Source organism: Medicago sativa, chromosome 8, assembly GCF_051527215.1.
Source record: "Medicago sativa cultivar Bolivia chromosome 8, Bolivia_mono, whole genome shotgun sequence".
Classification (NCBI taxonomy): domain Eukaryota; kingdom Viridiplantae; phylum Streptophyta; class Magnoliopsida; order Fabales; family Fabaceae; genus Medicago; species Medicago sativa.
The window spans coordinates 68526304-68542827 of NC_140756.1; the positions used below are offsets into that span (position 1 = coordinate 68526304).

The 16524-nt window shown below is 39.9% G+C and overlaps 2 protein-coding genes and 1 pseudogene across 3 annotated transcripts; all 3 read left to right on the forward strand.

The window, feature by feature from the left end:
* Window positions 1–972: 972 nt before the first annotated feature.
* LOC146900887 (putative pectate lyase 4) lies at window positions 973–3479 on the forward strand. Its single transcript, XM_085734138.1, has 4 exons — window positions 973–1830; window positions 2254–2609; window positions 2723–2858; window positions 2954–3479. The coding sequence occupies exons 1-4, from the start codon at window positions 1369–1371 to the stop codon at window positions 3176–3178; spliced, it is 1179 nt and encodes a 392-aa protein (XP_085590264.1). The 5' UTR covers window positions 973–1368; the 3' UTR covers window positions 3179–3479.
* A 2235-nt stretch (window positions 3480–5714) lies between these two features.
* Window positions 5715–8007, forward strand: LOC146900888 (putative pectate lyase 4; annotated as a pseudogene). Its single transcript, XR_015022908.1, has 4 exons — window positions 5715–6645; window positions 7069–7424; window positions 7538–7685; window positions 7768–8007. The product of XR_015022908.1 is annotated as a putative pectate lyase 4 (transcript).
* A 153-nt stretch (window positions 8008–8160) lies between these two features.
* LOC146900889 (uncharacterized) lies at window positions 8161–14087 on the forward strand. Its single transcript, XM_085735802.1, has 3 exons — window positions 8161–13259; window positions 13373–13508; window positions 13599–14087. Exon 1 carries the CDS (start codon window positions 8703–8705, stop codon window positions 12201–12203), a length of 3501 nt encoding a protein of 1166 aa, XP_085591928.1. The 5' UTR covers window positions 8161–8702; the 3' UTR covers window positions 12204–13259; window positions 13373–13508; window positions 13599–14087.
* The last annotated feature ends 2437 nt before the right edge of the window (window positions 14088–16524 follow it).

Below are 16524 nucleotides of genomic sequence, written 5' to 3' on the forward strand. Positions count from 1 at the left end.
CCCTGCTCTCAAAAGGAGCACAAATCTTAGACCAAGAGATTGTCCTAACCTTTATAGTAAGAATATTACGACTCTAAATAAAATTTCTAATCCAAGTGTCAATCTGTTTTACGAGGTTCACATGCCATCGATAGATATGAAAACAATACACCGACATACCATGGATAATAGACTTCACCAGCAGAGTTGTTTCTAAGATGCAAGCTTAACTTTGATTCTATCGGCAATAGCTTGGAAATGTAGATAGCCATACTCAACACATCCTAAGCAATACAGAATAGCAAAGGTGATAAAGGGTCGCCTTTCCAAACACCACTAACACAAGTGAAGAATCCAACGAAGTTACCATTAACTAGGATAAAAAGCTTTGTGAAGAGATATAAACATATAAAATCTGCAACAGGTGCGATGTAAACATTGAACGTTGTTTGCATATAAAATAAAAAGTTATTTTTTGATATAAATAAATTAAAAGTTATTTAATAGAAACACTACATTAATGTTTAATTTTTGAAAATAGTAATTGGTTTCCAATATTTTATCATATCGATTTCCTCATATATGTATATAAAATTTGTTTGTGTAGATATAAGCACATAAAATCTGCAACGACAACGGTTCAAACATCAAACAGTATTTTGCATAGAAAATAAAAAGTTATGTAATATAAACACTACATCAATTTTAATATTTTGAAAATAGTTACGAGTTTTCGAAATTTTATCATATTAACTTTCTCATATATGTACATAAAAATTTATTTTCGCATATTAATAAGAATGAGATTTGACATGCATTTTTAGTTATGCCTGTAAAATTAATTAATAATCTAATAAATCAAAGTTAAAAACATTACACAGTCCAATAATATATTATTTAATAGATTGAAATCAATTACTTTTAAATTACACAAAATTGGCTCCATTAATCAGCATACACAAATAAAACATACACACATAAACAAACATAATAACAATAAGAATGATAAACAATTTCTTGTTTACCCAAACCCATTTGTATATATTTACCGCTTCATATTATCTCTTTTTGTAGGCAATGTCTAAATTTAGCCAATTGTTAGATCGTCACAATTTAAGCTAATGATTTAAAACTAACTAAGCCCTACTTCTTTCTATTTTTAGTTTCCCTCTTAAACGAATGAGTCCTTTGGCCAAAGATTAACACAACAACTTAAACAAACTTCCAAACCTCGAACAATCACTAACAAATTTAACCTATAATATCACTTTCTCACACAATTATTCTCCAATATAAAAACCAAGAAAACCTCTTGCTTCTTACCATCCCTCTCTTCTCAATAACTCAATTAGTATTATAATTAATTTAAAAACAAGTATATATAGAATCATGGCTTGTCATCAAGTAATCAACTCCGTCTTTTGGTGTTTTATTTTACTTGTTGTTATGCTCACATTTTTTACAACGAATGCTAGTTCTACCGAGAAAACTAAGATAGAAGACAAGGAAATGAATGTGATCGATCAATGTTGGAGATTCAATCCTGAATGGAGGAAACATCGACAACAACTTGCCGTTTGCTCAGTGGGATATGTAGGGAAAATGACAAACAACATAGGTAAGGACTTAATCCATTATAAAGTTACTGATCCTAGTGACCACCCTTTAAATCCAGCACCTGGAACCTTGAGATATGGAGCATCTAGGATTCAAGGCAAAGTTTGGATCACATTCAAAAGGAACATGAACATTAAGCTTGTGAGACCCCTTCTCATCAGTAGTTTCACCACCATTGACGGTCGAGGCATCGATGTCCACATTGCAGATAATGCGTGCCTAATGATATATAAGGTAATAACTAATGATAAGCTAAAAATTACCAAATAGTATTGAATTTGAAATCAAAATTATAGATGAAACAAATGGACAATTGGAATATCTCCTAGAATGCAGCGTTGTAGCAAAAAAAATCCATGTAAAAAACTGCTACCAACGCTGGCCTAGTTAAAAAAATTGATATACCATAATATACTAGAATATTATCTAAAACATGAACCGAATACATTTTGATTTTATTTTATCGTCTCCAAAACTTATACAACGTTAAAATTTGAGATAAATTCTGTCATTTTTCTCTAACTTTTGTCCATAATTTATTTTTCATTCAAGTTTGTACAACCATTATTATAGTTAATTTCATTTTATTCCTTTAATATTTCAATCAACGTCGACTACTTCCTAACTTATAATGACATGTTTGTTATCTGTTATTAGGCAACCAACATAATCATCCACGGAATTAGGGTTCATCATTGTCGACCTCAAGCTCCTGGAATGGTGATGGGTCCCGATGGGAAGATAATTTCATTAGGTCAAGTTGATGGAGATGCAATCAGATTGGTTTCTGCTTCAAAAATTTGGATAGACCATTACACACTTTATGATTGTCAAGATGGTCTTCTAGACGTTACACGAGGTTCCACTGATATAACGATCTCCAACAATTGGTTTAGAGAGCAAAATAAAGTTATGCTTCTTGGTCACGATGATGGATTTGTGAGAGACAAAAACATGAAAGTCACTGTCATATACAACTATTTTGGACCTAATTGCCACCAGCGCATGCCTAGGTAATTTATGATTGCAAAATCATAAGTTTTTTATACAATAAACAATATTAAAAGTAAAAGAATATTTCCAAATTTATTCATAAGTTTTATCATTCATTTAATTTTTTTTACAGAATTCGTCATGGATATGCACATGTTGCAAATAATCTGTACATGGGATGGGTACAATATGCAATAGGTGGAAGTATGGAACCAAGCCTTAAAAGCCAATCAAACCTCTTCATAGCACCTGCAACAGGGAAAAAGGAGGTAATTATTTCAAGCAATTAATACACCAATATGTTATGATTGTTTCGTTCATAAAATGAGTACAATGTGCTAAATTAAATATATAATTGGTGTAGGTGACATGGAGAAAAAGTAGTAATGGAATTGGAGATACGTGGGAATTTTATTCAGTTGGTGACGCTTTTGAAAATGGAGCATCCTTCGTGGAAACAAAAGGTGGACAAGTGACAAAACCGAATTATAGCCCTGAGCAAAATTTTAAAGTTGTTGATGCCAAATATGTAAGATCATTGACAAGTTCATCCGGCGTGTTACAATGCAGTAAAACCTCAATATGCTGAGTTAAAATCCGTAAAGAAGATGTGTTTCACTCTCGTGATTTAAACATTTGAGAGATTAAATTTTACTATCTACTTATGGAGATCTTTTTAAAAAAAGATTTAATAGATAGACGTCGGCAAAGTGGAGTGTGAGATTCTTCAATCTATTGGAACTTCGTTATTTATTTTTATTTTTTATAGAAAACAGGGTAATGAGTATGTACATTTATTTAAATTTAGGCTTGTAGCATACTTTAGGAGGTGTAATCTAGGACGGGCCTGACTTTTATATATTGAAGATTCAAGCTCGTTGTTGTACTAATTTTTTGTGTGTGTTAATTAGCCTACCGGCTAGAAATTCACCCCTTAAGGTGAATAAATGGGGAGTCCTGAAATCGAACCCCGACCCCTTCATATTATAATGCATTGTCCCTACCAATAAAGTCATGCTTATCGGAACAAAAAATAGTGTATTATTACTACATTATAATATCAATGTGCCTCTATTATGGTTCTAATTAGTGTGGCCGACTTTATTTTATTCCATTATATCATTATTGATGAATATTTGTCTTGAAAGAATTGTGCAATAGTCATAAATAATCATGGGAGCGTCTACCATGCCGTCGGCTTTTAACTGTTTTAAGTCTTGGACTTTTGACGAAAAATATTTAAAATCACTTAAAAACAAATTTTTCTTGAAGGAAAACTAAGAATGAACTAAAATAACACTAACTACCTTTTTTTTCTCCCCTTAAAATCACTTTAAATATTTAAGCTGTTAAATATACAATTTTGATCAATATTCTTCAAAAATAATTAATCATTTTTTTTAATTTATAGATAACTTTTATGTATTTAACCATAATTCACAATAAATTCAATAATTAAAGATAGAAATGATTTTATGAGCAACCAAAAAGTTAATCAGTGTTGCCTTATTTCATTCATAGTTTTCATTTTGAGGAATTTTAAAAAATATATATTATTTAAATTGATTTTTAGTTCTTTTTTCTAAAATGACGATTTTATAACTGTCAAGTATGCAACAACGTGATAGAATTTTCCAAAAATTATTTGCACGTCATTTTTGCAACAAAAAAATGAATATAATTTTCAAAATCTAGTATTTTTTAGCGCAACAGAGAAAGCTTGCAAAACAAACAATCAAATTTTGAAAGAGAATTTGAGAATTGAGAGAGAATAACGAAAGTACATTGTGATATTATCTTGTTATTCTCATTAGCAATGAAAAATTGATGTTGCAAGTTTATATACAAAATAATATGTGAGTTACTTTCCATACAAGTAATCAACCTAAACTAACTAACCTCCAATAAAATAGCTAACAAACTTAACAAACACTTTTAACTACTTTATTATTTCAACCAACTTAAATTAAAAACTAACATCCTCCCTTAATTCAAGTTCTCTAACTTCACCATTCCAATCATACTTCTAAACTTGACAAATTTGTCAACCATCGCAGCTTTTCAATACATCCATGTTCACTTGTTCCCTGATAAAATGAAATCACTATTCAATGGGTTTGCATCTACCATGAAACACAAGATTCTTAGCCAAATAAACAGTTAATTTATTGTCAATGAACAATCCCATAGGATTATATATTTCAATCTTCAATTCCCTGGACACATAGTCTAATCAAGTTGCTTGACATGCTGCTAAGAAACCTGCTATATACTCAGATTCATAGGTCGAAAAAGCTAGTACATTTTGTTTTTTGGTACACCGGGATACTGGAACATCAAAAAACTTAAACAAGTATCCATAAGTTATTTTTCAGTTTGTTTATCTCTACACCAGAATAAGCTAAAAGCTTCATATTTGTTTCATTTTCATTTGCACAGAACAATATGCCAGGTCCTAGAGTTCCTTTGAAGTATCTCATCACTCTTTTGGTTGAAAGCAAGTGAGAGCTTCTTGGTTCGCCCATGAAAGTGCTAATTATACCAATAACAAAAACTATATATGGTCTACCATTGCACAAATATCTAATAGATCCTAAAATTTATTTGAACAATGTAGGATCTACTATCTCGGCATCTTCATTATTCACAAGTTTCTGATTTACTTCCGTTGAAGTATAGGGAGAATTGCAATTCATTATATTGAATCTCTTCAAAATATTTGTTTCATATTTCTTCTATTGCATCACTAATCTTTTTGAGGCTTTAGTGAATTCTATTGCAAGGAAATATGTTAACTTTCCCAACTTAGTAAACATGTGATCCTAATGAATAATGGTATTCTCGAACAAGCTCATATTTTCTTAGACCGTTGTTAATTATTAATAATTTAGGAGTCTCCACTTCTTGTTTAGTTTCTTTGTAGTTATTCTTTTGCATTTAGCCCCTTATTAAAAATAAAATTAAGAAACATTGAAATTACAATTAACACATTCAAGAAAATAAGAATGAGATTTGACATTCTTTTTTAGTTAGGCCTTTAAATTTAAATAATAATCGAATAAATCAAAGTTAAATACATTACACTGTCCAATAATATATTTTTTAATAGATTGAAATCAATTACTTTTAAATTACACAAAATTGGCTCCATTAATCATCATACACAAATAAAACATACACACATAAACAAACATAATAACAATAAGAATGATAAACAATTTCTTGTTTACCCAAACCCATTTGTATATATTTACCGCTTCATATTATCTCTTTCTGTAGGCAATGTCTAAATTTAGCCAATTGTTAGATCGTCACAATTTAAGCTAATGATTTAAAACTAACTAAGCCCTACTTCTTTCTATTTTTAGTTTCCCTCTTAAACGAATGAGTCCTTTGGCCAAAGATTAACACAACAACTTAAACAAACTTCCAAACCTCGAACAATCACTAACAAATTTAACCTATAATATCACTTTCTCACACAATTATTCTCCAATATAAAAACCAAGAAAACCTCTTGCTTCTTACCATCCCTCTCTTCTCAATAACTCAATTAGTATTATAATTAATTTAAAAACAAGTATATATAGAATCATGGCTTGTCATCAAGTAATCAACTCCGTCTTTTGGTGTTTTATTTTACTTGTTGTTATGCTCACATTTTTTACAACGAATGCTAGTTCTACCGAGAAAACTAAGATAGAAGACAAGGAAATGAATGTGATCGATCAATGTTGGAGATTCAATCCTGAATGGAGGAAACATCGACAACAACTTGCCGTTTGCTCAGTGGGATATGTAGGGAAAATGACAAACAACATAGGTAAGGACTTAATCCATTATAAAGTTACCGATCCTAGTGACCACCCTTTAAATCCAGCACCTGGAACCTTGAGATATGGAGCATCTAGGATTCAAGGCAAAGTTTGGATCACATTCAAAAGGAACATGAACATTAAGCTTGTGAGACCCCTTCTCATCAGTAGTTTCACCACCATTGACGGTCGAGGCATCGATGTCCACATTGCAGATAATGCGTGCCTAATGATATATAAGGTAATAACTAATGATAAGCTAAAAATTACCAAATAGTATTGAATTTGAAATCAAAATTATAGATGAAACAAATGGACAATTGGAATATCTCCTAGAATGCAGCGTTGTAGCAAAAAAAATCCATGTAAAAAACTGCTACCAACGCTGGCCTAGTTAAAAAAATTGATATACCATAATATACTAGAATATTATCTAAAACATGAACCGAATACATTTTGATTTTATTTTATCGTCTCCAAAACTTATACAACGTTAAAATTTGAGATAAATTCTGTCATTTTTCTCTAACTTTTGTCCATAATTTATTTTTCATTCAAGTTTGTACAACCATTATTATAGTTAATTTCATTTTATTCCTTTAATATTTCAATCAACGTCTACTACTTCCTAACTTATAATGACATGTTTGTTATCTGTTATTAGGCAACCAACATAATCATCCACGGAATTAGGGTTCATCATTGTCGACCTCAAGCTCCTGGAATGGTGATGGGTCCCGATGGGAAGATAATTTCATTAGGTCAAGTTGATGGAGATGCAATCAGATTGGTTTCTGCTTCAAAAATTTGGATAGACCATAACACACTTTATGATTGTCAAGATGGTCTTCTAGACGTTACACGAGGTTCCACTGATATAACGATCTCCAACAATTGGTTTAGAGAGCAAAATAAAGTTATGCTTCTTGGTCACGATGATGGATTTGTGAGAGACAAAAACATGAAAGTCACTGTCGTATACAACTATTTTGGACCTAATTGCCACCAGCGCATGCCTAGGTAATTTATGATTGCAAAATCATAAGTTTTTTATACAATAAACAATATTAAAAGTAAAAGAATATTTCCAAATTTATTCATAAGTTTTATCATTCATTTAATTTTTTTTACAGAATTCGTCATGGATATGCACATGTTGCAAATAATCTGTACATGGGATGGGTACAATATGCAATAGGTGGAAGTATGGAACCAAGCCTTAAAAGCCAATCAAACCTCTTCATAGCACCTGCAACAGGAAAAAGGAGGTAATTATTTCAAGCAATTAATACACCAATATGTTATGATTGTTTCGTTCATAAAATGAGTACAATGTGCTAAATTAAATATATAATTGGTGTAGGTGACATGGAGAAAAAGTAGTAATGGAATTGGAGATACGTGGGAATTTTATTCAGTTGGTGACGCTTTTGAAAATGGAGCATCCTTCGTGGAAACAAAAGGTGGACAAGTGACAAAACCGAATTATAGCCCTGAGCAAAATTTTAAAGTTGTTGATGCCAAATATGTAAGATCATTGACAAGTTCATCCGGCGTGTTACAATGCAGTAAAACCTCAATATGCTGAGTTAAAATCCGTAAAGAAGATGTGTTTCACTCTCGTGATTTAAACATTTGAGAGATTAAATTTTACTATCTACTTATGGAGATCTTTTTAAAAAAAGATTTAATAGATAGACCTCGGCAAAGTGGAGTGTGAGATTCTTCAATCTATTGGAACTTCGTTATTTATTTTTATTTTTGAACCATCATCATGTTCCTAAGGGCATAGGAGCCCTCCAAAAAAGGCTCTAAGCCCTCCAGAAAGGCCTGGTCGCCCTCTGAAAAGGCCGGGGCGCCCTCCAGAAGGGCTCCTGAGAACTGGCGCGCCCCCTAAAAGGGCGCCGCCTCATTAAGACTTCTAGAAACCGCCCCAAAGCCCAAAAATACGCAAATACCCCTGTTGCTTGGGGACTAAGCAACCGAAACCCAAGCCCATAGCTGGCTATAAATACTACTCTTGAGAACATTCTCAAGACATCTAATCATCAGTAGAAAACCCCTAGTACACGATTCTTAGCCCTAGAATCCTTACCGTACTTTTGCAAGTACAGTTGGCGCCGTCTGTGGGAAAAGGTAAAACCAACCTTGACCACATTCCTGGATCGTAAATCGTGATTCAGAAACCCTTAAACGAGACCTCTAAATCGTAAAACTCCTTTGCGATTTAGAAACCCTAACCCCTTTCGACCAACCTAAATCGCACCTCACGTACGATTTAGAGAAAAGCCTCTCATCATGGCAACAGCCGAAGAATTAGAATCCATGCGAACTCAACTCGCTCAGCTGAAGGATCACAACGATGCCCTTCAGGCCTCAATGGAGACCATGCAACAAAAGCAACTAGAGGAAAGAGAAGAATCACACCAGGGCGAGCTAGATGACCCTGAACCACAACCATTATCCGCTGAAATTTGGGACGCACCAGTTCCAGAGGGCTTCAAGCCGCCCCACCTATCCACCTTCGACGGAAAGAACGACCCCATGGAGCACGTCACGGCTTTCAATACACGCATGGCGGTTGTCGGGGCTCCCGATTCTCTGAAGTGCAAATTACTAGCAGGTACTTTCACTGACGCCGCCTTACGCTGGTACATGAATCTCCCATGGTTCTCCATCCTCAGCTACCAGGACATGACCAGAAAACTCACACAACAGTTCTCCGCCAGTCGACATCGCAAGGTCCCAGCAACTAGCCTTTTCAATGTACGACAAGGGCATAATGAATCCCTCAGAGACTACCTGGCCAGGTTCAACGATACAACCATCAAGGTAATCAACCCCAACCAGGAAGTGTTCGTAGGAGCTTTCCAAAACGGACTAAGGGCAGGGCAGTTCAACGAGTCTCTAGCCCAGAAACCTGCGGATTCCATGGAAGAGGTTATAGCCAGGGCAGAATGCTACATCAAGGGCGAGGAGAGCAACGCAGAAAAGAAGGCCAGAGACGCCAAGGAGCGCGCAAACAATCCAGAACGGCGACCTTATCAACCAGCAGCTGGCAGAGATCGCGCCCCCTACAGAAGGCCGGAGAGGCGACCGTTCAATCCGTATTCTCAAAGGGACTTCACACCCTTGAATACTAGACCAGAGCGCATCATGAAGGAGGTCTTGGAAGCAAGACTGATCCCAGAGCCCTTGCCAGCCCGAAGCCCCGTCATGGGAAGGGATGAAGATAAATGGTGCAAATATCATAAGGTACGAGGACACGACACAGACTCATGCATTCATCTTCGCCAAGAAATCGAGCGACTAATACAAAGTGGGAAGCTAAGAGGGTATGTCGGGGACAGAAGGGGCGAGAATAAACAAAAATCGGATCATAAAAAGGAGGAAGTGAATGACGAAAAAAGACACGCCATAAACACTATCTCAGGTGGCTTCGCCGGAGGGGGGGAGTCAAGTTCGTCGCGAAAGAAATATGTGAGACAGGTAATGCTATGCCAGGAATATGAAGAAACGGATCAGAAGCACGAACCAGAGGTATCATTCGCGCCCAAAGATTTTCGAGAAGTGGTACCCCACGACGACGACCCCATGGTCGTCACTTTACAAATCTTCAAGTGGGACGTAAAGCGGGTGTTGATAGACCCAGGAAGCTCTGCGGATATTCTTTACTATGACACATTTGATCGAATGGGGCTAGACCCGGAGCAGCTGCAACCTTTCAGAGGAACTCTGGCGGGCTTCACGGGCGAGCAGGTTCATGTGAGAGGATACATCACCCTAAAGACAACTTTCGGAAGCGGATCTCACGCCAAAACCATTCGAGTCAGGTACCTCGTCGTGAACTCGCCTAGCTCTTACAACATCATCATAGGACGCCCTGCCTTCAACCTGTTGGGCGGATTCTTATCCACGAAGTATCTAGTAATGAAGTACCCTCTTGACTCTGGAAAAATTGGAACCATTCGAGGCGATCAAAAACTCGCCAGGGAGTGCTATCATAACAGTTTGCGTTTGCAAAAGACCAGAAAGAAGTCAAGTAACGAAGTAATGCACGAAGTCAACATGGTCGATCTAGACCCCAGAGAAGGCTTCCAGCAAGAACGCCTAGAACCCACTGAAGAGTTAAAAGAGGTCTCCATCGGACCAGAAGCCCACCATACAACAAAGATTGGCACGTCACTACCCCCTGAAGAGGAGATCGCCCTGGTCAAGCTACTAAAGAAGAATCTGGATCTCTTCGCCTGGCATCCATCAGAAATGCCAGGGATGGACCCCGACATTGCTTGCCACCACCTATCTATCAAGGCTGGCGTGAAACCGGTAGTACAGCGGAAAAGGAAGATGGGCGAGGAAAGAAGAAAGGCAGTTGATGAGGAAGTGAAAAAATTAGTTGAAGCCCACTTTATCAGCGAAATAAAGTATCCCACGTGGTTAGCCAACACCGTACTTGTTAGGAAAGCAAATGGGAAGTGGCGAATGTGCGTGGACTACACTGATTTGAACATGGCGTGCCCCAAAGATCCTTATCCTCTCCCTAACATTGACCACCTGATCGACAGCTCCTCAGGCTACAAAACTCTAAGCTTTATGGATGCCTATTCAGGTTACAATCAAATACGGATGGACCCTCTGGACGCTCCAAAAACGGCCTTTATGACCAGCACAAAGAATTATCACTACGAAGTCATGTCTTTTGGTCTAAAGAACGCAGGCGCCACCTTCCAGCGATCTATGGACACCGCGTTCTCCGCGCAGATAGGACGAAATCTGGAAGTATATATTGACGACCTAGTCGCAAAGACGAAGGAGGGTTACAGTCACTCTGAAGATCTGGAGGAGATATTGAGCCAGGTTCGAAGATATAGGATTCGTCTGAATCCATCAAAATGTTCTTTCGGAGTGCAGGCGGGAAAATTCTTAGGTTTCCTCTTAACAAGACGAGGCATCGAAGCAAACCCTGATAAATGCCAGGCGATCATCAACATGAGAAGCCCCACCAACATCAAGGAAGTACAGCAACTCACAGGTAGGCTCGCCGCTCTTTCTCGTTTCTTGTCCTGCGCCGGCGACAAAGCCTTCTCTTTCTTCGCCTCCATTAAGAAAAAGGAGAGATTCGAATGGACTCCAGAATGCGAGGATGCTTTCCAGCAGATTAAGAAGTTCTTAGCCAGTCCGCCCATCCTTCAGCGGCCAAGTCCGAACGCCATCCTTTTCCTATATCTGGCGATATCCGACAACGCCATGAGCACAGTCTTGGTAGAAGATTCAGCAACAGGAGAGAGGCCAATTTATTTCGTCAGCAGGGTACTCAAAGGGGCAGAGCTGCGATATCAGAAGATAGAACGTCTCGCCCTTGCTGTCGTCGTAACAGCAAGGAAGCTTCGCCCCTACTTCCAAAGTCACAAGATCGTCGTAAAATCAGATTACCCGATCAGGCAAGTACTGGGGAAACCTGATTTGGCCGGAAGAATGGTAGCCTGGTCCGTAGAGCTTTCAGAGTATGACGTTCAGTTCGCACCGAGAGGGAGCATCAAATCCCAAGTATTGGCAGATTTTGTAGTAGAGCTCGCCTCCCCAGTACAGGAGCAACCTCCTTTCGTATGGCTCTTATCTGTAGATGGCTCATCCAACCTGAAAGGCAGTGGTGCAGGCGTTATCTTGGAAGGGCCGGACGACGTTCTCATCGAGCAATCCCTCAGATTCGAATTCAAGGCAAGCAACAATCAGGCCGAGTATGAAGCTCTAATAGCTGGCATGACCTTAGCCCTAGAGATGGGCGCTGAAAATTTGTGAGCTAAGAGTGATTCCCAGCTCGTAACAAGTCAGATCACGGGCGACTATCAGACAAAAGACACACAGCTAGCCAAATACCTAACTAAGGTGCAGAGCCTCGCCAAGAAATTTAGCTTCTTCGAAGCCATTTATGTACCACGGGAGCAGAATTCCAGAGCAGATTTGTTGGCAAAACTCGCCAGTACCAAACGACCAGGCAACAACAGAACAGTTATCCAGGAAGTAGTTGCAACACCCAGTACGAAGGTGGACGAAGTACTTCAGGTCGTAGAGAACACTGGGGGATGGATGGAACCATTGCTTAGATATTTGACAGGATCATTCACACCGACCGACGGCGAGGAAGAACAGACAATCAGGAGGCGAGCGTCCAAATTCACTTTGGTCTCGGGGAAACTCTACAAAAGAGGCCGCACGACTCCCTTGCTACGATGCCTAGGAGAAGACGAGACGCACTTGGTCCTTCTGGAAGTACACGAGGGCGTTTGCGGTAGCCATATAGGCGGGCGAGCCCTAGCCGCCAAACTCCTCCGCGCCGGCTACTATTGGCCCACCATGCTTCAGGATAGCTCGACTTTCGTAAAGAAATGTGACAAATGCCAAAGGTTCTCCGACAGGAAGCACGTCCCAGCTCAGGAGTTGACCTCTGTATACTCGCCATGGCCCTTCCACAAATGGGCAGTCGACATCGTCGGGCCTTTTCCCCTCGCCCCAGGGCAGCTTAAATTTCTCATAGTGGGAGTGGATTACTTCACCAAATGGATCGAGGCGGAAGCAGTCGCCAAGATAACTGCAGAAAGAGTAAAGAAATTCTATTGGAAGAAGATCATCTGCCGTTTCGGCCTACCTAAGTGCATAGTGTCAGATAATGGAACTCAGTTCGCAAGCTCAACAGTGTTGGACTTCTGCAAGAACCTAGGAATACAGACAAAATTCGTCTCGGTAGTTCACCCGCAAGCCAATGGGCAAGCCGAATCGGCCAACAAAGTTATTCTTAGCGGAATCAAAAAGAAATTGGAAGTCGCCAAAAGTTTGTGGGCAGAACAACTCCATGAGGTATGAACAATTTTCAGAATCAATTTACTCTCGCCGCAATTTTCCAAAGTTTTAAATCTCTTTCAAGCTTCTATACTATATATAAACAAATGCATCGATCAAAATAAGTACAGGTACTATGGTCTTACCACACTACCCCTCATTCTACAACCAAGGAGACGCCGTTCACTATGGTTTATGGCACAGACGCCATGATACCTGTCGAAATCGACACCCCCACGTGGAGGCGAGATACGTTTTCAGAAGAAGGTATCTATCTCATTTCGCCAGGCGACTAACATTTTTTAGTGCAGGGAAATATTGCTATCGTAAATTTACGTACTATTTTCCTTTAAAAAGCTAATGAAGTAGGTATGGCGGTAAGCATGGACGTCATTGACGAGGTCCGGGAGCAGGCACACATCAGGGAATTCGCAGCCAAGCAGAGAGCAGCTAGACGATACAACTCCAGAGTGACGCCCTGGGAGATGAAAGAGGGCGACTTAGTCCTCAAGCAAGTCGTCGCCCCAACCAGAATAGGCAAACTATTTCCAAACTGGGAAGGACCTTACAGAATCAGAGAAAAATACGCTCACGGGGCGTATAAGTTAGAAGAACTGAACGGAGACGCCGTACCTCGCACTTGGAATGTGGCCAATCTGCGTCACTACTATAGCTAGAATTCTTTTTCTTTTGCCTTTTAATTTTATTATGTACCAAATAAGGATGATGTAAGATCACCACTGAAACTCTCATATTTTAACTTTATCAATAATATAGGGTTAGGGTGGCACTCTTTTCCCCTGCAAGGGCAGGGGTTTTTAACGAGGCGCCCTTTTCCTTTTTTCATATCTATGATTCTATCCACATTTTTTCTATCATACAAACAGAATTCGCTCCCTGACAGAAAAAAGATAAAGGATTCACAACGCCAACCTTGATAAAGGCTCTGGCTGCGTCAACGCATCAACTCGCCTCGCCTTCCATCAGAGTTGGAAGTGAAAAGTCTTCCCCCAGAGCGGGAAGCCCAAAGTCCTCCTTCAGAGTAGGGGGCGCCTTCCATCAGAGTTGGAAGTGAAAGTCTTCCCCACATCAGAGTTGGAAGTGAAAGTCTTCCCCCAGAGCGGGAAGCCCAAAGTCCTCCTTCAGAGTAGGGGGCGCCTTCCATCAGAGTTGGAAGTGAAAGTCTTCCCCCAGAGCGGGAAGCCCAAAGTCCTCCTTCAGAGTAGGGGGCGCCTTCCATCAGAGTTGGAAGTGAAAAGTCTTCCCCCAGAGCGGGAAGCCCAAAGTCCTCCTTCAGAGTAGGGGGCGCCTTCCATCAGAGTTGGAAGTGAAAAGTCTTCCCCCAGAGCGGGAAGCCCAAAGTCCTCCTTTAGAGTAGGAGGCGCCTTCCATCAGAGTTGGAAGTGCAAAGTAAAGTCTTCCCTCAGAGTGGGAAGCAAAAGTCCTCCTTCCGAATGGGAGGCACCTTCCATCAGAGTTGGAAGCGTAAATATCTTCCCTCAGAGTGGGAAGCAAAACCTTCCTTCAGAATAAGAGACGAAAGAATAAACGCCAGGCGACGAAATGCGCCAGATGAGTAATAGAGATTTAAATTTAAAAAAGAGACGAAATCGCTGAAAACTCTCACTTTTGAAGAAACAACTCACAAAAACGCATTCAATGAAACCGAAGCAACATAGCAAAATCGCTAAGATATTTAAACATTTGCAGAATATCAAGCCACAACGAGTAAGAGGTACCGCATCTGACATAAGCATGTGTAAGCATTCAAAGTCACAAATCGACGAGCAGATAAAAGTGTTTAAAAGGGCGCTCTAAGAAGCCGCCAGTATCAAGTTACAGACCAAGAAACATAATTTAAATAAAGAACAAATAACAAAGCACGAAACTAGTCATCATCCACCAACTCGCCGTTCGCAATGATCTTGAAGGGATCAAGCTCTTCAACTTTGGCCTCTGGGTTAAACAAAAGCACCTGCTCTTTAGCACGCATAAAGCCATCCTCAAAATATATCGCCAGAGCCCGCCGTCCTTCATCTACCGCCAACTCTGACTTTTCTAGCGCAGCTTTCGTCGCGTCCCTCTCTGCCTCCGCGGCCTCCTTAGCCTGCTTCATTTCTTCTAAGGCGGACTCAGCGGCTGCTTTGTCTTTTAACGCATCCCTGAGACGGCTCTCTAGTCCAGAAGACTTATGTTTCCATTTCTCCACATCTTCCGCAGCATCAGTGTGCTTCTTCTCCACCAAGTCATACTTCGTCTCCAAGCAGTGGCTCAGCAGCATAGTTCTCAAAGCCGCCATATGGATATCCGCCACCAGGTCGCTGCACTTAGCCTTCACGCCAGCTTCCACGTCCACCTTCGTAAAGGGTACATGTTCCTTCATATACCTGCAAGACCATCAAACAACAAAGTCACTAAGGACCAAAGACCAAACGGCCAAAAGGAATCAACGCCTAAGAAAGACAAGAATACTAGTATACCTGCGAATGTCGAACCCAGAATGCCAGAAGGAGTCCATCACGTCATCGTTCAGAGAAGTCCCTCCCGTCTCTTTTCCTGAAGGAGGACGACTGCTGCTGGGCTTAGACCCCTGACCCGTCCTCGCCTTCTTAGACGAAGGAGAGGCCGCCTGAGCAGAAGCATTCCCTCCGCCAGCACTTTCTAAGTCGTCCACCTCGATCACACCAGAATCTCCTTTGACGGACTCCTTCCTCTTCAACCTCCTCAAGGAAACGCCCCCGGGACTGCTGGACACGTAGCCATCAGGGTTCTTACTTCTCTCCAACTCAGCCAGATACTTCCTCATCTCCGCGCCAGTAACGGGCAACATTTCGCCTGCACAAAGTGGAACAAACTCAGGTAAATAAAACAAGTAAAATGACAAAACCAAAACAAAAGCGAAACTTTTGAAAGGCACTCACGCAAATAGGCTGCCATGCGGACAGCGTCGCCCTCCCTATTTAAAAGGTCATGAATATTCGTCAATGGAACCTTCTCCAAGAACTGAGTTAGCTCATGCTCATAGGGCGACATTGCATCCAAGTCATACCCTTTCACCGCCAAAGGGGCACTGGACCACCGAAGAGGAAACCTTGGCTCGCCATTCACCAAGACTGAGGACGTCGAGCATCCAGGCGACCCCTGCACTCTGACGAAAGTATCCCGTCACTCCTTCTTAAAATTACACGCGTAAGTGGGAAAGAGCCTCTTTCCAGAGTGAGCAGAGATAGCTATCCAGGTCCCTTTGTTGACATCTTTTGTACCATAAAAGTGAAAAAAGACG

What these genes read in the sequence shown, in the direction of transcription:
- LOC146900887 (XM_085734138.1), top strand. Translation starts at nt 1,369, where the DNA reads ATGGCTTGTCATCAAGTAATCAACTCCGTCTTTTGGTGTTTTATTTTA. An exon ending in CGTGCCTAATGATATATAAG is followed by an intron (nt 1,831 to 2,253) that starts GTAATAACTAAT and finishes ATCTGTTATTAG; the next exon opens with GCAACCAACATAATCATCCA. An exon ending in TGCCACCAGCGCATGCCTAG is followed by an intron (nt 2,610 to 2,722) that starts GTAATTTATGAT and finishes TTTTTTTTACAG; the next exon opens with AATTCGTCATGGATATGCAC.
- LOC146900889 (XM_085735802.1), top strand. Translation starts at nt 8,703, where the DNA reads ATGGCAACAGCCGAAGAATTAGAATCCATGCGAACTCAACTCGCTCAG.